The sequence below is a fragment of the Camelus bactrianus genome, chromosome 1 (genome assembly GCF_048773025.1).
Source record: "Camelus bactrianus isolate YW-2024 breed Bactrian camel chromosome 1, ASM4877302v1, whole genome shotgun sequence".
In the NCBI taxonomy this organism is placed as follows: domain Eukaryota; kingdom Metazoa; phylum Chordata; class Mammalia; order Artiodactyla; family Camelidae; genus Camelus; species Camelus bactrianus.
In genome coordinates, this window is record NC_133539.1 from 58490299 (window position 1) to 58511490 (window position 21192).

Consider the following 21192-nt stretch of genomic DNA (forward strand, 5'->3'; position numbering starts at 1 on the left):
GCTTATTTCCAAATATAGTCATATCCTAAAGTACAGGGGTTAGGACTTCAGTGTGTGAACTTGGTGGGGGGCAGGGGGAAAGCACAGTTCAGCCCCCCAAAAATACTATGAAAAAAGCTGCTATCAACATTTAGGTACATATTTTGCACATGTAGTGTTGCTCAAAGTTGTCAAACCAAATTATACTCCCATCAGCAATATATGGGAGCACAGTTGCTCTACATCCTTGCCAGCTGCTTCATTTTATAGGTGAGAAACAGAGACCCACAGAGAGGAGCTGAATGGACCATTTTCCCAAATGCAGATGGTGAGCTTGAGGATGCAGAGCAGAGCCCACAGAGGAAGTCCTGTCTCCAATCTGCCTCAGGGATTTCTGAAACTCCCAACACATCACCTCATTCAATCATTCAATCATTCATCAGAAAAAACTCTGAGAACTACCTGAGGCTCAGGGCCTGTGTTAGGCTCTGAAGTTAGGTGGCCAACAAAAGAGACATGAAACTTACATTCCACTTGTAGCAATAGACAATGAACACATTAACTAAGTGAATAATTGCAGATTGTGATAAGAGCTGGCAAGGAATCAACAGAACCTGAGCTAGAGAATAAGGGGCTTGGGGGTGGGGAGGGTAAAATTTCCTTTAGATGAGTTGCTCCATGGTCCTCTCTGAGGGGGATATATAAGGTAGCAGTCCAACCAAGGGCCAGGGAAAGTGTTAAGGCAGAGAGAATAAGAAAAGTACTAGCACTGAAGTGGGAACAGCTTTGTGGGGGGGAAATGAGCAGGAAATGGTGGTCTGTGTAACTGACGTCTAGTGGACAATGCAGGGGAGAGGCAGGAGATGAAGTCTAGAGCCCAGCTCTAGACCATGCAGGACTCACAGATCATGGCAAAGTGTTTGGATTTCATTCTAAGGGCAATGGGAAACCACTGGAGGGTTTCAGGGAGTGGCTAGCAAGATCCGACTGACATTAACAACTGCACTGACAGGGGTACAAGGAGGCAGCAGCAGGCAGATGAATCAGGAGATTTCACCCTTGTCTGGGTGACACTTGTCAGTGACTTAGACTCAGGAGGTGGCAAAGAGATATATTTTGGAGGTAGAACTAACAGGTTGTGGTGATGGGTGGATGGGCCTATTGAGAAGTGAGGGTGAGTCAAGGATGACTGCTAGGTTTTGATCTTTGAACCACCAGACAGTGAGCAAAGATCTTCTAGCTATGACCTATTAACCCCAGACTGTGCACTTCCTTGTCCATCTCACTACTATATATGAGCCTCAGGATGTATTAGGTATTGAATAAACATTCTTAAATAAATAACTGATTGCATGCATGAATGTTTTAGCACACAAAATGGGTTCAATAAAGGTTTTTTTCTTTTTGATTTCTTTTTAGTTTTCTGAATATATTTTATTAAGGACATTTAGATTTACACAAAAATTTTCTATTGGAATTTGTTTTTGCTCTTTTTTATTGAGGTAAAATTCACATAACGTAAAAGTAACCATTGAACATATAAATTCAGTAGCATTGAGTACATTCACAATGTTGTGCAACCATCACTTCTGTCTCGTTCCAAATTACTTTCACCACCCCCAAAGGAGATCCTGTACCCATTGAACAGTCACTCCCCATTCCCTCATCCCCACAGCCCCAGGGGACCACTAATCTGCTTTATGTTGCTATGGATTTGCCTATTTCTGGGTGGTTCGTATAAATGTAATCATACAATATGTGATCTTTGGTGTCTGGCTTCTTTCTTAGCTTAATATTTTTGAGGTTCATCCACGTTGCAGCATGTCTCAGTAGCTCATTCATTTTTATGGCTGAATAATATTCCACCGTAATGAATATATCACATTTTGTTTGCCTGCTCATCCCTCAGTGAACACTTGGGTTGTTTCTACCTCTTGGCTACTGTTAGTAGTGCTGCTATGAACATTTGTGTACAAGTATTTGTTTGAGTATCTGTTTTCAGCTCTTTTGGGTACATGCCCAGGAGTGGCATTGTTGGATTATACGGTAATCTATGTTCAACTTTTTAAGGAATTGTCAAACTGTTCTCCAACAGCTCAATAAAGTTCTGCTGCATGAAAAAAAGGAACAGTATGTGGGAGCTGGGGCGGCAGAGACAGGGCTTTTCCTGTCCTCCACAAACAGCCCTGGATTTGCAGGCTGTGTGATCTGGGTCAAATTACTTAAGTTCTCTGAGCCGCCTCCTCATCTTCAAAGTGGGGAAAATAAAACTTACCTCGGTAAGCTGAAGGAGATCTTGTTTCTAAAGTTCAAGGCACAGAATTAGCGTCCCTCGCCTCCCCGAATTAATTGCCTTCCCTTACTCCCCGACATTGACCACATCGCACTTCACTCAGGCTTCCCTGTGGCCTGGGGGCCAAGTCCACACCAGCGGCCCCCATCCCTCAGCTCAGCCTTGCTGCAAACTACAACTCCCAGCATGCACTTCTGCCCGGCGGCCTCTCCCAGCGTGATGCGCATGCTTTGGCAGACGTGGCACGGGGAACTCGGAGGCGGGGAGCGGTTGGGAAGTGGTCGTGGCGGCAGCACCCGGCGGAGCTGTGCGCTCGGCAGCCCAAGTGGGGACCACAGCCGGCCGTTGGCAGCCGTGGCGGTGATGGCGCGGTTCGGGCCGGCGTGGCTGCTGCTGCTGCTGGCGGTCTGGGTGAGGCTGTGGTGCTGGGGTCCGGGCCGGGACCGCATGTGCGCCCGGCGTGCGGGTCCGCGCTTGCTTCTCCCGGCCCTCCCGGGACATGCGGGGAAATTGATGCCCTCCGGGTGTCTGGGTGGGGGCGTGCAGGCCATGCAGGCGAGGACCCGGTGGCTGCGGGGAACACAGAAGGGCGGCCTCGGTGCCCTCCTAGCGGAGTGCTCCCGGGAGCAAAGGTCGGATGGAGCCCGGGGGCGCCAGGCGATCCCTCGCGGGGTGCTTGCACCGCGGATACAACTTTGCGGGGGCGCAGTCAGGGGGCGGCCTCGCGCTAGGGCTGGACGTTGACGGCTTGCGGGGGTGCGGCGTCCCAGACTGCGGGCCCTGCACCTGTGTGAGTACGGGGTGGGACGGGGGTGCTTCCCACCTGCACTGCCGGAAGGCTTGTTTTAGGGCCAGCTTATTCTTGGTTTTGACCCAGAGCAGCCGGTAAACTGCGGGTCGTCACATGGGCCCCCGCCCGCTGGCCAGGCTCGGCAGGCTGGGTGGGGTCGCCGCGGGGGAGTTCTGTTCCTTCACCCAACTGAGGCCGGCTGGAACCTCAGCCACTCTCTGGCTTGTGATGCGGCGTATTATTTCATGTACCTGACTTCCCATGAAGTGGAACGCTTTAGATGCCCACCTCACAAAGTTGTCAGGGGGGTCGGATGAGAAGTCAGAGGAAGAAGCTCTGTAAACTGTAAAGCCATACAAGAGTGAAGGAGGAGTGGACCAGGGTGCTGGTGGGAGTGTGGGCTCTCCAAAGGAGTTTGGTGCGCTTGTGGGGCGGGAGGTGCCGCCGGGACATCCTTGAGAGCTCGGAATGGCTGTGTCCACAGCGCACAGGGTCCCAGGTTTGGCCTTGGCGTTGCTCTGGGTGTGTGGTAGGATAATGTGGCTCCCTTCCACGTCACTTCTTTAACTTATGGTCTTCCTTATTTTAGGACAGTCATGGCTCCTTTTTTATCCCTAAAGTTCCAGGGAACTTCCTGCTGCTGATACTCTCTTCAAGCTAGGTTTTCCAGTTTTTTTGTTTTTTTTTTTGTTTTTTTTTTTTGATGTGACAAGGATATTGGACCTAGCGTAAGGAGACAAAATGGAGTATGGATTGAGTTGCTTTAAACACTTAAATCTTTCAATACTCTGCCCTTTGGGGATCACCATTGAGGAGTGGCCCTGTGTTTTCTGGTTGTCTGGAAGTGGGTGGGAAAGGAAGCTCCCTGCCCTGCTAGATCTGACCATTCTCCCTCTTGGAGAGAACTAGGCTGGAGTGGGGCAATGGCATTTCCCTGAATCTAGTGTGTTTGATGATCTGTTTGCATTCTGTTCCCTGAAGCCAGTTGGCCTGGGCAGGTTTCTAGGCCTGGCAGGACTGCAGGACTGCAGGACTGTGAGGAGGGGGCCATCTCCAGTGCTTTCCCTATCAGGTCTTTGCAGATGGGCTGTTTAAGAGGTCCTGCTTTCCTCTCTTCTTCTCTTTTCCTCTCCCTCCTTTGAAAATAAAAGACTTGGGAACCTGACCAGAAAGAAGTTTTGTTCAGCAAACATTTATGTATCAACCCCATTGGCTTGGATTGGCTGACCCTGGGTTGGATTTTGGGTGAAGAGCAAAACATACATTGCTCTGCCCTCTGTTATTGCCCTGGGTTGGGGATGAGGGGGTCAGTCCTGTGAGCAAAGAAAGACAGAACAGTGGGTGCTAATAGCCAAAGTGCTGGAAGCTCCACTGGAGGGGAGCCTTAGGTTAATTTAGAGGGAGTGTTACCTATCATGATCCTTGGGCTCTTTAATCAATAGAAATTGATGAGGCCACAGGAGGAATTCAGGCAAGGTTTTATTGGGGCTCGTGCTGTAACGCACCGGAGGGAAAACAAGTAACAGGTTCCCTTGCTTGCCCCACAGAGAGCTGATTGCTTAAATTGGGTGAGGGTAGGGGTGGATCAGTGGGTTGGGCCAGAGAGGTGGCCTAGGTGTCTGCCCATCCCCTTGGTGGTGCTGTGTGGCACCTTAGAAGTGGCTATTGGGTTCTGGCCTTCTTGTATCTTGTTGTTCATAATTGCCGGACTCAGACTGGCATGTGTGCAGTTATTTTTAGTCCCTTATAGTTGCTTGAGGAGATGTTTGTCCAGGTACAAGCACCACAGTAAAGGGTCCCAGGTCCCAGCCTGTCTCAGAAGGGTCAGCCATAGCCTTCCTGGGTTGAGCAGCCTGGAGGGAGTGTGGGGGTCAGCCAGGCAGTTGAGGTCTGCTGGTGCCCTCCGCCGGGAGCTGTTGAGAGTGTGTAGGTTTGCGGAGGGCACTCGAACCTGGGAGTCCTCAGCATGGCATAGATGTTTTCTCCTTTCCCCAACTTCAAGATTAGCTCAGCAGGTATGAGGCAGAGGTGCAGGGTCAGTGGTGAGTGGGCTGGCGGACACCAGGGTGAGCCCCTGTAAATTTATCTTTGTGTCCCTCTGGTATTGGCTCCCCAGGTCGTGGGAATGGATTGGGTTTCTTTGTTCCCTCAGTATTTACTGAGGGCTGTTATGTACAGAGCACTGGGCTGTGACCCAAGGGATGTAAAGAAGTATAAAGGGGTCTACGGATATTCATGGATAGGGATGTTCACGTACCACATTTTTTTTTTTACAATAGCAAAAATATGGAAATGGCTTAAATGCTTAACAGTAGCAGCATGTTTAAATGACTTCTGGTCCTGTCCATACCACGGAAAGTGATACTTATACAGAATATATGTATTTACTGGAATGCTGGGCTTACTATCAAAATATGTTATGATGCTTGTGAAAACTATCTAAGGACATGGAAAAGTACTTGAGTGTGATAATGAGGGGAAAAGCAGGATACAAAACTGAATCCTGGGGTGGCGGCAGATAGCTCCAGAAGCGTTTGAGGAATTAGCAGTGTGTCCAAATGTTAACAGTGATTGTTCTGGAAGGTGGAGTTGTTGCTTGCTTTGTGTTTCCCAAGTTTTCTATATGAATGTGAATTCATTTTTGATCACAAAAGTTAGTAAAGAAACTTTTAAACAAGTTTCCTTTGGGAGCTCCCAGCTTCCCGCAAGAATGCTGGGGTAGAAGGAGTCGCAGTCAGTACCTGGGACAAGTTGGTTCCAGCCCTTCCAGGCTGGGTGTCTGTGCCCTGGGGGCCCATGGCCGGGTGGGCTGCCCTGTCCCTATCCCTGCAGCTGTCTGCTCCGTCCTGCTGTCCCACATAGCGCCTCTCGGCAGCTGACCCCCTTGTCCCCTAGCTGATTTTCTATAGTCTACGTGCAGTGCTCAGAATGGAGTAATGTCAGAGCTGGAGAGGACTCAGCCTCGCCCCACTCGAGGATTCCAACATCTGGCCAAAGACTTGAGCTGGGCTGTGATGAAGTTTTCACTGGTCCACAGACAAATTGGAAAAATAATGGTGAATGGCTTTTTTTGGGGGGGAGTGAATCCATGTGTTTTCAGTTTCAAAACTTCATTTCTCTGACGTTGTGTCTATATTGAGGGTGGTGGGGGAAGTGGTTTATAGTGTCCTTTTGAAAAAAATGAAAGCAGTGATAGTATATGGTGATTTTTTTTAAAAAAGCCTTTAATTGATAAAGTTTACTTTTAAATATATAATATACTCTATACATTATATTTTTAAACATATATTTTAAATATATATTTTAAAAATATGTCCTGCTAATTTGTGAGTTTCAGACGTCTGATCCTACTGACCTGACTCAGCTCTCTCATTTCATAAGAGAAAAGTAAGGCTTTGAGAGGTAAGGGTCTCACCCACTCAAGGCCAACCAGTTTGTAAAGACAGAGCTGGAGTGTGAGCCAGACTCCTTAATTACAGATCAGCGTTCTTCCCGCTCCCTCTCCATCACCAGCCTCCTGTCTCCCACCTGCCTCCCTCCTCCCAAGCCTCTACTCAGACCTCTGCCCCTGAGGGTGGCATGAAGCTCAGAACCCAGTGGGACAGTGGGCGGAGGTGCAGGAAGCAGCAGATGTTTGCCCTGCTCTCTCCTGCAGAGCTTTTAACATACACGTATTTAGGTTCTGCACCATTATATATTTAATAGGCTTTTGTGGGCTGGCCTGGGGGCCTAATTGCCATTTATAATGCTGTTTGGAACCTGGAGTGCACTTTTCCCACAGAAATAAACACATTACAGAGAAAGTTTTAAAACAACTGGCACATAAGTTGGGAGAATGGCTGGGTGCCGTAGGAGTGGCAGACACACTGCTGCAGATTCAGGCGAGGATCAGGCTCCGGGGCACTGGGCAACCAGGGCCCCGGCTCACGCCTCACAAGGAGGGCCGACTCCGAGCTCTGTGGCAATGGGGATCCTCCCTGTCTCAGGACCTGGCATGCAGTCATCCCCAGTCCATTTTTGTTTGAAGGAATTAGTGTTGCAGGCAGAGAATCCAAGACAGAAACATGGACAGTGAGGAGTGATGGGCCAGGCTGAATGGAAGGAGAGATTTGAGCTGGAGAACTAACTGGAAAAGTGGATCGTAAAGAACCCTAAATGCCTGGCAAAGCTTTGGGGCTCAATTCTGTAGGCAATGGAGAGACCCGATGAAAGCTGCCCTTTTAATAACAAGAGCTGTCAGGCCTCGGTATGGGGTTGGGCTGGAGCGGGAGAGACTGGATTAATTTTCCCAAAACAACACTTTCTTCCTCTTTCTTTCTTTGTTGTCTGCAAGAAGAAGTCCAGTGTGCTGTAGTGGAAATACATGGGCTTTTAGCCAGCTAGACACTCAGGAGCTGTGTGACCTTGGGCCCTGCCTGTGTTCTTGTTTGTCAGTGGTGGTAATAATATCCACCTTGCAGAGTCTAAAGGATGAGAAGTAATCCAGGAACCATGGTGCATGGCACGTGGGCATGCCCAGTAAATGGGAGCCACGGCAGTCACTCAAATGTTGAAGAAGGGGTGCCTAGAAGCCAGGGAAGGGCCAGAGGGGGTGTGAGCAGAGGCTGCAAGGCATGGATGCCCCCGATCCTGAACTGCTGGAATTCTCCCCATCACAATCCTCTGGAGCAGAGCTCTTTGCCCCGCCCTGCTGGGCCCCTACGGAACCTTCTGATGAGGGGTGTGTGAGTGTTTGTATGTGTGTAGAGGCTCAGGATTTAAGTGCTCTGTTTCTCTTTTCTTCTGAAAATGAATGCTGTCTTTCAGAGAATAGGGATACCAACCACACTGCCTCCCTGGAGGGTTTGCCCCAGCTTTGTGGTTTTGTTCTGTGGGGCTCTTGTGTCTCCCCTGGTGGTTGTGGTAGGTTTGGGAGGCTGTCTAAGAGACAGTGGGCCAGAGTGATGCATGGGGTGTAGGAGAGCCTAAGTTCTTCTGCACTACCAGACTTCTATAGTTTACTGGCCCCCCCAAACCCATTCCCCCTCCTTCTCTTCCCCCACACCTGGTGTCCTAGGTCTCAGTGGGAGAGGAAAGGAGCACTGTGCCCACACACTGCTGGGCTAGTCTGTCCTTCCTGCCTGCCCATCCTGCAGCACTGACCGGAGCTTCTGGCTACTCATTTGATCTGTGGATGAGAATTATAAAGCATCTGGTACATTTGTTGAGGGCTCTAGAGTTTGCAAAGCATTTCCGTATATTTCATGTCATCCTGGTTTTGAGTCCCACATGATCTGGGTGAGGCCAGCTGGTTGAGTACTGTTACCCCGAGAGAGGGCTGGGGGGGGGGAACAGAGAGGGGAGGAGGTAGACCGTTGGTGGGCATGGCCTGGAAGGCGAGAGTGTTGACAGATGAGTAGATCGCTTGAATGTGTGAGCAGCATCCTTGGAAGGTGCTGTTTTCTGAAATAGTGGCGCCAGCCATCTGCCTGGGGTGTCCGTGATGCTTGCCCTTTAGCTCCCTGAGGAGTTGAGTGCGGGAGGAGGGGCCACAGCCAGGCCCTTCCCGCCTTTGTCATTACCTTTCCAGCGTAGCTCTAGCCAGCTGTCCCCTCCAACAGGGCCTCTTCCCACACACCAGTTTATGACGACTTCTGAATAATTCGCTTTGCGGTCATGCAGTAGAGGGTTAAACACTCAGGAGTGTGGGGTTAGAATAGCCTTTCTGCGTCTTTTTATTCCCCAAGGTCATACTGAGCCCCCAGGTGGATGTGTGTTCTGTTCCCAGCCTAATGGTGAGCCTGTGCCTGGGTTCAGTTTCCCACTCCTCACAGCTGGCTGGGGCATGGGTAGAGAATCTATCACCTCAGAGAGTCCCACCATTCCTCTAGCCCCTTGGCACGAGCAGGTGTTTTTAATTTGTGAGCAGATCCTTTGATCCTTGCCTTGAAAGGTATTAATGGAACTCTAGGTCCCTGCCCTGGAACTTAAACATAAAGGTGATCTAGCATCTGAGCCAAGATGTAGGCTTGGCTGGAAAGCTGTGTTGTTGGGCCAAGTAGGGCAGGCTCCCAAGGAACAAGCAGGTTTGCTCTCAGCAAGGGGTCTGACCTGGCTGGGTCCTGGGCAGAGTACTGTACATTCTCCTTATTTCAAAGGAACGTGGACCACCATCTGCAGGCCACATGTGTCACAGATGTTCACTCGTTCCACAGGTCTTTCTTTTTTTTTTGGTTTGTTTTTAACAGATAATTCTTGAGAGTCTTTTATGCACCAGACATACTATTCTAAGGCATTGGGGACATAACAATAAACAGGATGGTACCATCCCTTCCTACCATTGCTTCGGAAGAGAGCCACTATTTTGTTACTTAATTCAGGTAGTAAGTGCTGGAAGGAGAAAGTATCAAGTATCAGGTGGTAAGAGAGTGTATGACCGGGTCCCTCACCTACTGCAGGGAGTCAGGAAAGGCTTCACTGAAGACCCGTGGACCCTTTTTTAGAAAAATGTTTTAACTATATAAAACAGAATGCATAGGATTACAGAGGAAACCAGTGATATTGTAACATAGTTATCAAAATATAACAAGTTGTGGCAAAATAGTATTTAGTTTTTTAAAGCATCATATAAGATGGTCTGGTAACTTCTGTAATTTTAAGTAGTGATAAGCATAGAAAGTGTTTCAGGATATCTGCAGCAATCATCGTATGATGAGAAACTGATTTCTGTTGGTGGCAAAGTCACGGACACTAACAGTGCTACTGTAATTGGTTATCTACGTTCCTAAGAAAGGGAAGGCTAAATTTCAGTGAGAGACTAGTGAAAATAAAGATGTGACAGTCCCCCATCCAAATTCATAGACCTCAGGGTAAAGAAAAATTATCTGAAAACTTGGAAATAAAAGATGATCTAGTGTCCAGGAATCCCACCTGAGGGGCTTCTGGTGCTCTAGGGGGTGTTACTTTGGTTATTTTTCCTTAGGACCCATACTCTGTAAAGTTAGAAAGGATGCGAATGATTTGTTTGGTAGAGAAGAGAGACCCTTCAGGACATTAACCAGCTTGGTATCTCATTTAGCAATCATATCAGGGTTCTTTTTTTTCATCGACCATGTATAAGTTTCTTATAATTTCTTTTTTAAATCTTTTTATTTAACCTTTTTTTATATCCTGTTTTGACCTCACTTTATCATTTTAGTGGGTCCCTTATGCTCCATCTCTATTTGTATGAGAATTAAGTTGTAACATTTGAGAATTATACTTGACCCTGGCTTAAGAGCCACTGGTGAGCAGGATGTGAAGGTGTGGTGCTCATAAGGGAGATCTGGGCTGGGGATGTTAGTTAGGGATGCTGCTCAGGTTGTGGGGAGAAAGTTGGGGGCGGGAAGAGAAGGTGGACCGAGTGAGCCCCAAGGAGCCTCAGCATTTTCAGGGTGGCCAAGGAGCATTTACAGAGAAGAGAGGAAGGCTGGCTGGAGAGGTAGAAGGGGGAGACCCAGGTTCCACCTGGGTTGAAAAGGCTGAGCAAAGCAAGGAGTGGAGATGCCTGTCAGGATGTCCGTGTGGAAGTCATGATGGAACCCCTATCGAGAGCCTCTTCGGTGGTGGGGACAGGCCTGAGAGGGCTGAGGAGTGGCTGGGAGGGGAGGAGGGAGATGGACAATTCTGGCTGTGAAGGAGAGGGGAGTGGCATAGGGTCCAGAGAGGGGGTTATTAAAAGATGATCAGTGTCCTTCCAACTTGTCTATGGATCCAAACCGCCTCAAGAGGTATGTGTAAAAATGGATTCCTGGGCCCTTCAGAGCCACGAGATGATTTTCTTCAAGGGCCCCAGAATCAGTATTTCCAAGAAGCTTATACTTACTGCTGTTGTGCAGATACAACCAGGCATGTACAAGTCAACGTTCATTTTACGTGATAGATAGTATTTTGCCAGCCAGGGTTGCTGCTGTGGGCTGAGTGTTGTGACACAGCTTCTGCCCACGTCCCAAGCCACGTACATCAGTGACTCGGTGAGGTGTCGCTTGGCTGGAGCACGTGCCATTTTTGCTTTTCTCCGATGGTCTTTGGGGAATCGTGCACAGCCAGGTAGCAGAGGAAAGACGGCTCAGGCTGTCATCGAAGTTCTTTCCAGTTGGTCACGCTTAGTAGCTGGATTGGAGGAGGAAGCAGACTTGCTGACCTCTCGGGTCTTGTTCTGGGTGGAGCTCTGGGGAGTGGAGAGAGCTCGAGGGAACCAGTGGGGAGTCTGCACACTGACGGGCAGAGAGGAATGTCTGATCTGTGCCCAGAAGACCTCTGAGTCCTGGCTCTGCCCTTTTAGGCTTCATCCAAGTTGAGTCCCTTAACTTCTTTGAACCTCAGTTTTCACATCTGTAAGTGGGGATGAGAGCACCTCCCACACAGATTGTTTATAGCAGTTTTTCATACATTTTTACTGCAACTCCTGCAAGAACAATTATGCATTTTACATTATAATCAAGTACATACACACGTGAACATAGCAGATGCCATGTTTCACCAAATACGTGTGCTACCTATGGTACACACTGATGCTTCTATTTAATGTTATTTTTAAAAAATGCTGGTGATAACCCACTGAAGTGATTTTGTGACCCGGCTCTTGGGTTAAGGCCTTATGGCTGGAAAACACTGGTTTAGACTCTTAGCTTCAGGGGATTGAGAGATACCATTTGTCAAAGCACGGATGTACCCCGTGGGTCATGAGCACTTGAGTTGTTATTTTCTTATCAATTAATGGAGCTTTGAGGCAGGGTTGGATTTCCGGAGTGGGAATTCACCTGCTGCCTGATTCTCTGCTCCCTCTCCAAGCGCTTCCTCGTTAGCAGGCCTGACGCACCAGGCTGGCAGCAACCCAGAGCCCTCTTGGCTCTCAAAGAGGTTTTCCACAACATTAAAAGCTTTAGGGACTTAAGTCTGGTTAAATGCACTGCAGTTGCAATTTCAGGATAAGAAAAAACCTGTTTTTATAAGCTCTCGGATCAGTTGTCCCGCCCCCAAATTGTTCCTTGTTGACAGCCACATTGGTATTGTGGAAACAGGCAGGAAAACTGTGTAGCCCACATAGAAGGTGGGGTTTTTAAAGGAAGCAGAATAGAAGAAATGCAGCTGGCTTTGCATTTATAGGAGCAAGCGGTGAGATGTGTATGGCTCTAGGAATTGGTCTTGTGCTTCGATCCCAGTGCTAGAGTCTGTCAGACTTGGATCTGAGTCACAGCCCGCTTACCTACTTGCTGTGTAATGTCGAGCAAGTTTCTAACCCCTCTTCGCCTCAGCTTCCTAATCTGTAGAATAGGTATAATGAAAGTACCTACTTAACTCACTTGCCAAGATGATGACACTAGATGGTCACTTAAGCAGCGTAGCTGGCTCCTGGTCACACAGTAGGCATCCATCTGTGCTGCTGCTGTCCTCATCATCATGGGCTCCTCCCTAGGCCCTGGGTGTTGGAATTAAGGAATCCTCTCTTGGTTCTGTCCCAGGCCAAGTGTTTCCCCATTTCTCTCTCTCTTAACTACAGTTAGCTCCTCAGGTGCAGCTAATCAGGGGTCCACATCCCAGCACCAGGCTCTGTGTGACACACACACACACACACACACACACACACACACACACACACACACACACACACTCTCTCTCTCTCTCTCTCTCTCTCTCTCTCTCTCTCTCTCTCCCTCCCTCCCTCCCCCCCCTCCCCCCTCCCTCCCTCCCTCTCCCGCCATCCATGCTCGTTTTTGTTTCAAAGGCTGCTGGGTGGTAGACATTTGAACACTGGGAAGTATCAGTGGTGGAATCTTCAAACTTGGTTTGTGGTTAGTCCTTTATTCCTTGTGAAGAGTGGTATTTATCCATGGTAATTGGTGACAGATGCTTAAAATTTGCCCATTTAAGGGGCATAAAATTACCTGTGTTTGAAAATTAACATTTTCTCTCTTGTGAAAGCCATTCTAGGTATGTGTTGCATGCAAAGTACTGTGCAGATTTTACATAATAGTTGTTATAAAAAAAAAAAACGACATAATGTCAAATGAGCTGGCAGTAAAGAAGGGCAGATAAGGACTGCTCTTCCTTTGGAAAGTGCCAGTGAGCACTGGTTAGATGGCTGAGGGTATCAGGAGGCCTGCAGAAGAGGTAGGGGAAGTCTTTGTTTCTGTTCTGGGCTTCTTTTTTTTTTTTTTTTTTCTGTCTTATTTGAGGTGGTTTTTCCCCAACACTAATTTTGAAATAGTCAGACTTACAGAAGAGCTGTGGGGTGGAGGGTATATTGCTCAGTGGGGGCGTGTGTGCTTACCATGCATGAGATCCTGGGTTCAATCCCCAGTCCTTCCATTTAAATAAATAAATAAACTTAATTATTACCCCCCCCCCCCGCCGAACAGAAAATAAATACGTAGAAAAACAATACAAAGGATTTCCATCTGTCCTTCGCCCAGTTCCACAAATAATAACATTTAATCACATTTGTTTTCTCATATTCCCCCTCTGCGTATATAAAGTTTACAGACATGATTCTCCTTTGTCCCATAAATACTTCAGTATTTCCTAAAAGGCAAGGACATTCTCTTACATAGCCAGAGTACAGTGGTCAAAATCGGGAATGTAGCGTTTGGCTCAGGACTCAATCCAGAGCCACAAGTTGAATTTAATTGTTGTATCTCTTTAGTCTCCTTTCATCTGGGCCAGTTTCTCGGGCTTTGTCTTTTGGGTCCTTGACATTTTTGAAGAGTGTCCCTTAGTTTGGTTTTGGATGACGTGTCCCTTCAGTGCGTTATATCAGGAGACCCATGTGGATTTGACCCATTACTGGTGATACTATCGCTGGTCCCTTAGTTAAGGGGGTTTCTGCCAGGCTTTTCCACTGTAAAGTTCTGTTTTCTTGTGGGGAGATGCTTTGAGATTGTTCATTATTTCCATGATGGTAGCCAAATGGTGGTAATTGTTTTTCTTTAAATATTTAAATTGGACATGCCTATTATGACGGGTTAGGAAAACAAAGGGGAAGAATAAAATCTGTCCAAGGACAATGTCTTACTTTGGTGCATTTTTTCTTACAGTCATTTTCTGAGCATAGTTTTCCATTTGGTTGTAATCATACCATGTACATTTTGGATTCTATTTTTAAAAACTTAACATGAAAACAAATATTTTTTCATTGCACAATCTTTTAAAACATAATTTAAATGCCTGTTTTATTCTGCTGAGTGGTTTACTCTAAGTAACCATTCCCCTGCTGTTGGATATTTAGGTTGTTTAGAATTTTTGACTCTTATGAGTAGGACTGTATGAGTCATGTATGTGTCAGAATCGCTGCTAATTTCCTCGGGACACATTCCCGAAAGTGGAATTACAAAGTCAAGGAGCATAAATACTTTTAAGATACTTGATTAATTGTGCCAAATAGCTCTCCAAAAGAACTGTACTGGCTTAGGCTTTTGCCAGCACCGTATGACAGTTGGGTGCCATATTTTAAGTGATGCACTAATGGTGTTTCTCAACTTTTTAAAAAAAAGCTGTAATCCAACAGTCAAGATTTGTGTTGAGATTAACTTCCTGCATTTTGAATTATGAAGGCCTACATATTTATCTCCACAAATAAATTATAGTTGTAACGTAGCACATTACTCTCATCGGGTTCTGCACCCTGCTCCGGGCATGGAGATAGCCCTGGGAGTCATGAGCATGGCTGTGTCCAGGGCAGATCATTCAGTTCATTGAGGGACTTGAGGACACCTGGGGAATTGGGGGAGTTCACCTACAGAAACAGAAGAGGGAATGTGTTTGCTGTCTTCAGAGTGTGATAGGCTGACAGAATGACTGGGGAAGGGGTGGAATTTGGACTTTCTAATGGCCAGAGCTATCCAAGATGGAATAGTAGGATATGGACTTCTGTGCATTAACAAGTTTAGTTTCCACAGCCTTCTGGGCTCCACTGTCTTGAGCAGCCCTAGGAGATTTTGAGTTCTTGGCTTTAGGGGGCTACCTGGAGGCTGGAGATGGCTTGTGAGGAGTGTTGAGAGGAGTCTTATATTCAGGAAACCAGCCAGCCCAGCTCAAGCCCGTGAGCTACAAGGGATGGTCCTGGCCTTTCGGTCTCCTGCAGTGGTTCCCTTGCTAGAAAAGTGCTGAGGTTGTAGGGAAACTGGAGAGTTACTAGCTAATTTTCCTTTCATTGGTGGGCAGCTGTCACTGGGTGACCAAGATACTGATAGGAACAGGCACAGTGAATCTTGGGTAGTGAGGAGGAGTAAATCAAACCCTTGATAGTCTCTCTCTGTCTTGTTCCTCGTACCAGTTTATCCAAAGTATAATGCTTGATTTGATGCTTTAGACACTTTGAAATATCCCAGCTGGAGCAGATGTTAACACTTCCTTCCCGTTAAAGCTTTTGTTTTGGTGGACACTCAAGATCTATTTGTGTGCGTGCCAGGAAACCCAGAATGATGGTGCCTTACAAAGGTTGTTTATTTCACTCACATAGAAGCCTTGAAAGGGGTGTTCCAGGGCCAGTGTATCCCTCTGCAATATCACGGACCCAGGTACCTTCTATCTGATACTCCACATCTTTAGCAAGTCCTTCTACCTCATTGTCTTAAGGTGGCTGCTTGAGTTCCAGCCATCTTTCCAAATTGTAGCTGGCAGGAAGGAGGAGGGTACTAAGAAGACTCTTATCAGAAGTCTGTTAAGTATAGTTCCTAAAAGTTGCCTCATAACACTTCTTTTTACATTCCAGGGGCTGGAATTTAATCACATGGCCACACTTGCTGCAAGGGAGACTTAAGAGGTTTGGCTTAGTGTGGGTGGCCACATGCCCAGGGCAACTCAAAAGTTTCTTCACAAGTGTAATTTACTTAGCGGTACTTCTCTGGTAGTGGTCATGAGAACAGGTTTGCAAAATATCACAGTTGGAAAGGAGTTTGGAAATCACTTTCAACCTCTTCATTTTACGGAGAAAGAAACAGAGAAGGAGAAATGGCTTGTCCACGGTCACACAGCCAGTCAGTATCAAAACCAGCACAAAACTTGGGTTTCTGACTCTTGCTACCAAACTTCCAGCTCTAAATACTCAGCCAGCTGGAGTTCCCTGACCTCAGGTTCAGGTCATCTGTTTTTAACCTTATTCCTGGATCCCTTTACCACCAGCTCCTAAGAGTCTAGATTGAGATCCTGACATTTCAAAACTATTTTGAGCAAAATGTGGGCTACACTAAATTAAACCAGTTTCTTCACAGCTCCCAACATAAGAAGGATATCTTTTTTCAGGTGACAGAGCAAAAAAGGTCAAGTCCCACCTCCGCCCTTTTTCTTAAATGTTAGATTTCTGTCCTCAACTCTTCTTCCTTCAGCAAGTTGCTTTTGCATAATTGCATACCTCTAGCTGCATGATCTGCATTGAACAGTGAGTCTAAAATGACAGGCAGGCTCCTGGCTATCGAGAATGTGAGGATGCTGGCACACGCCCCAGAGATCTGGAGCTTTTTAAAGCTGAGGGTGTAATGTGGCAATTACTGTTCTCCCTGTTATTTTCCAGAATTGTACGACTCTTCAGCTCCAGCCTGGTGGTGATGGTGAGTGAGGTTAAGTGAAGAGAGAGGAGCTTGTGTGTACGGGGTGCTAGAGAGTGAGAGTGAGAGTGAGGCAGAAAGGAGCTGGGCCCCTGCACCCACCTGATTAATAGCAGATCTGGGCTACCTGCCCCAGGGCCTTGAGAAGGGGGCCAACTGACAGGGTGCTCTGGGCCTGCAGGAAGCAGAGGATTAGTGTAAATCCCTGCTGAGACCATCTTTGTCAGGGGATTTTGGAAGATTTGTGCTTTGATGGGTCTAGACTGGGAAGGAGGTGCTCTAGGGAAGGTGGTCCCCTTGGATTGCTGCAAGTCCAGGGAGCTTGTGGGGTGGAGAGAGGCAGACCACCTCTGGCCAGGACCTGGGAGGCCTGAGCTCTAGTCCTAGCTCTGTGACTGACCTACTGTGTGACTTTGGTAAGTTAACCTCTCTGAGCCTCAGTTTCTTCATCTGTAGGATGAGGCTTATGCCCACTCATCAGGTTATTGTGAGAGGCAAATGGGCACAAAACCTGGAAGGACCATCCTCCATGTGGTGCGTGGCCTGTTGGTCTGGGTCGCTGTGCAGATGGGTGATTAGTCTTGTTTTGAGGCTGGATGTGTATACGTGCACATTTCTTCCTGCCTGGATGTGCTGTTTTGCCTGATTGCAGGCAGGGCCCTGGAGAGGAAAAGGTGGTGCCCGTTTTACTGTTGTCCTTGCTCTATCTGTGATTTGTCTCCTTAATAGTACTCCTACAGATAATTATGATTATTATGTGCTTCTGTGTGCCAAGCGTTATGTTAGGTTCTCTGTGTACTTTTTCCCCCTCATTTAATCCTCAGCCAACCCCGTAAGGCAGGTATCAGTATTACCGTCTCCACTTCACAGGCAGGAAAATGGCCCTCTGAAGGCTCATAACATCTGAGATCATCTTGCTGTAAGTGATGGTGCCTGGGTTTGACCCGAGGTCTGTCTGACTTCGGCAGCAGTGCTCTTTCTATGGTGTCTGAGGGGTGGGCAAAACCATAGAGGGAGGGGATGAGGGTGGGCTTCTAGGCTAGAGGGTTGTTTGGCGGATCCTGAAACGAGCAGGCACCTGCTAGGGGGTCACTGCAGGGAGTCTGGAAAGTGAGGAGAGAAGCCAGTGCCCTCTGCCCCATGGCCTCCAGCTGTGGTGGAGGGTGAGGCTAAGGACTTCTGTGCCAGGTACCCTGGGTGCTGCTGGGCTCTGGAGAGCGCCTTGTACTCTGATGGGGGAAGGGACTTGGGGTGCAGGGAGCTGCTACTCTGATGGAGGGGCCTGGTACTCTGAGGCAGGTGTTGTACTGTGGCAGGGGTTGGGGGCTGGGAGGACTGGTACTCTGATGGGGGGCACTGGCTGGCTGATGCAGGCAGGACCTGGCGTTGTGGACCTGTGTTTCCCAGCAGGAGGAGGAGGGATCCGTCCTTCCCAGCAGTGTTCTACTCTGCACCCGGGGAGGGTTTTATGGGTCTCATCCCAGCCCACGGGGGCTGCTCAGCCCTGATGTAAATACTTTTAAGGCTGGGGGTTGGTAAAAGAAAGCAGTTATTGTGGGGGAAGTCAGAAGGAGTTTGCATGGTGAACAAAGGGGATTTTTTTCTCTCCTCTATCTCCAAAGCGAAAAGACTTAGAATGTAAAGATCCTGCTAAACCCAGTTCCACAGCTGGCACAGAAGGTGCCTGGCTTCCTTCTCAAACACTGCCCTCTCCCTGCTGCGGGCTTGACACAGCAGAGAATTTGTGCATCATTAACGTTGTTATTGTTGCCTTAGTTATTGTCATCAGGGTTTGTGGGTTGTGACTTATGGAGTCTGCTTGGCAAGCTACCCAAGGCTCACTGGAGCTGTATCTTAAGGAAAGGAAGGAGTATGCACACTGGAAAGGTTGAAATAGACTGATGGGAAGGAGAAAAGAATGTTAAGTGGCTAGAGGAGAGTCCCCTGGGTTTAGGGGAGGGAGGAAATGGCCCCCCTCCCGGCTGCCCCTGTGGTTGCTTGCTAAGGTGTGGGTCTGTCTGGGGCAAGACACCGGGGCCTTTCCTTCCCTCCTCTCAGAGGTGCTAAACCGAGCATCTTAGCTCTTTGTGCGCTGAACCCCTTGGTTCCCCTGGATCTGCCTATCCCGACTATTTGCCTCTTGCTCCCAAATTTTCAAATCCTCTCCTGGCAAATCCTGCCCCTCCTGTGCCCACAAACATCCACACAGCTCTCCGTCTTCAGTGGAGACAGCTCATCTTTCTGTGCTCCTCCTGCACTGAGTGGGCTTCTCTCTGCAGCCTGGCTTCCGCCCCTGTCCCTGCACCCCCACCAGAATGCTCTCCTAGGAGACTTGGTGCTGCCCTTTCCCTGCAGCTCCGTCACCCGATTTTCTGTGTGTCTCCTCCCTGCTCCCTGTTGATGTGGCACCTCCCACCATCTTCCCGACCTTCCTCCTGGTCCTTCCTCCTCCTCAGCTGAGCAGTTCCCTTGTCTTCTCTCCTTGGACCCCGACCTCTGAGACTTAATTGACCTCAAGGCTCACTCCCAGCCTGGAGGATGCCTGCACTGGGGCATCGTCATGTCCACATGCCCACGCCTGAGCTTATTGGCACCTTCCTCAATGTAAGACAAAAGCCTCTTCTGCAGCTGCTGCTTCCCAGTACTTCCGTTTTTGGCTCTTGTTCTGTTCCCTGAGCCTGGAATCCTCCGGGTCATTTTAACCTCTTCTCTCTTCCTTCCTTGCTTACATATGAATAGCTGTTTAGTTCTGTTGCTTTTCCCTCGAGGACTGACGCATTTCTCTCCTTTGGGCAGCCACCCAGTGGGTCTCTCTACCTCCAGCCTCCCTGGAGGCTGCCCAGTCTGAGGTCACAGCCAGATGGGGCTCAAGTCTTGAGCCAGGTTTTCAAGATCCCCAGCGCCTGTCCCCACCTGCCCTTTCCCATCATGTTCCAGCCCAGACCCTCCCTGACTGTTCCTTGGTCTGTCTGGTTTCTGTAGTCCCTTCTGGGTCTCCCAAGAGTTGCATGGACTCTGCCTTGTAACATGCTCGCAGCAGGAGACCCCTGCAAAGGTCAGGAGTGTGGTAACCAGTGTGCTTGTCCTGCTTATTATGCTGGACAAACATTTCCTATGGGGTTGCAGGGGGCCAGGTGCTCCTAGTCTAGGGGGTGTGAGATAGGGATGGAGTGAGATAAGGAAGTGGACCCTCTACAAAGGGTTCTTAACCAGGCCGGCCACAGGCAGTGCCCAGTTTAAGCCCCAGTGTCAGTGTGTTTCTGGTAGAGCTGAGGTTCTCTGTTGTGTGAGGGTAAACACTGGGTCAGTGGCTTTGGTGGCTGGTTGGAATGTGGTTTGTTTACTCTGAGGGTGGCCTTTGGTTGGATGACCTGAGGGATTCTCTGGGCTTTCTAGGAAGGAAGCTGTGGATAAGCCCTGAGACTCGGTGCTCTTGTGGTTTCTGCTGTAGGCACTTTGCTGTCGCTTGGCCCAGCTGCAGGCTGCTGTGCTGCCCGGCAGGTGGGCACTGGGCCCGCCTGCCCGCCCTTCCCCTGCCCTTCTCCCCAGTCCATAAGCGTAGGTGCCGGTCTCCGGAGGGCTGCTCTGTGGGTTGGAGTCCAGAGGCACCGGGTAAAGGCAATTGTTTTTCTTAACTGGCCAGATTATTTGAGGATTAAAAACAGCAGTGTCAACACGTTTTTCCAATAGATTGTTTTCTTTTTTACCTTTACCCATGTGCATTGGGCTTTGGAGCTTTTAGTCTAAAGTCCATTAACTCCCCGGGAGCAGTGGAATAACATGTAGTAGTAAGGTGGAAAGAACCTTTTGGTGAGCTCTCAAGATGGGCTGCGTGGGAGCAGGGGGTCCTCGGGCATCGTGCACAGCCGTGCGGGGCCAGAATGAGGGAGAAATCATCCCTCCACCCTTCCCCCGATGGCTTTACCCTAGGGAGAGGGAACCATTGAATTCCAATGGCAGATTATATTTAGAAACACTAGAATATGGCTACATTTCTCTTCTGCTGAGATAGAAATGTATATTATATATTACAGATACTATTAGAATGCTTTATGATTTATAAAGCGTGTTCGATAAGTTACCCCATTTTATCCTCACAGCCATCCCACAAGGGAGGTAGCATTATCTCCATGTCAGATGGGAAGCACTAAGCCTCCAGGAGGCTGAGTGATGTCCGAGCATCTTAACTATTGAGTGGTGGAGCTCAGACTCAATGCAACACCCTGGCTACAAAGAGGAAGTGGCCAGAGAGAGCCTGGTTTCAGATCTGGCTCTGCTTCTTATTAGCTGGGTGACTTTGGTCAGATTATTTAACTGATCAATATGAACAAGCATATCAGATCATCTATGGTCTGTTTTGCCACTTTTTATTGCCCACATTCCTCCATAGCCCACTGTCCTTGCCCCGTTCTGGGCTGGTTGCTGTGTAGGGTGCGGGACAGCTGTTCTGGGACTTCCCTTCACTGTCAACATGGTACTTCTTGCTTCTCTCCTATGTTGGGTCCTTTGTTTCCTAGGCTCCATGCCTTTCTCTCCCTCTGTCTCTTTTTAAATGTTTTAGTAGGACA

The 21192-nt window shown here is 48.4% G+C and overlaps 1 protein-coding gene across 2 annotated transcripts in view; it reads left to right on the plus strand.

Moving 5' to 3' along the window:
- Window positions 1–2443: 2443 nt before the first annotated feature.
- The window catches only part of PDIA5 (protein disulfide isomerase family A member 5), an 88810-nt gene continuing 70061 nt past the window's right edge, over window positions 2444–21192 (plus strand). For both annotated transcript variants that reach the window (XR_012507257.1, XM_010970911.3), the window contains exon 1: window positions 2444–2683. Coding sequence is in view for 1 of the 2 variants with exons in the window: in XM_010970911.3 (XP_010969213.2) it covers window positions 2459–2683 (225 nt within the window). In the remaining variant the exon portion in view is untranslated. The remainder of the gene's footprint in view (window positions 2684–21192) is intronic.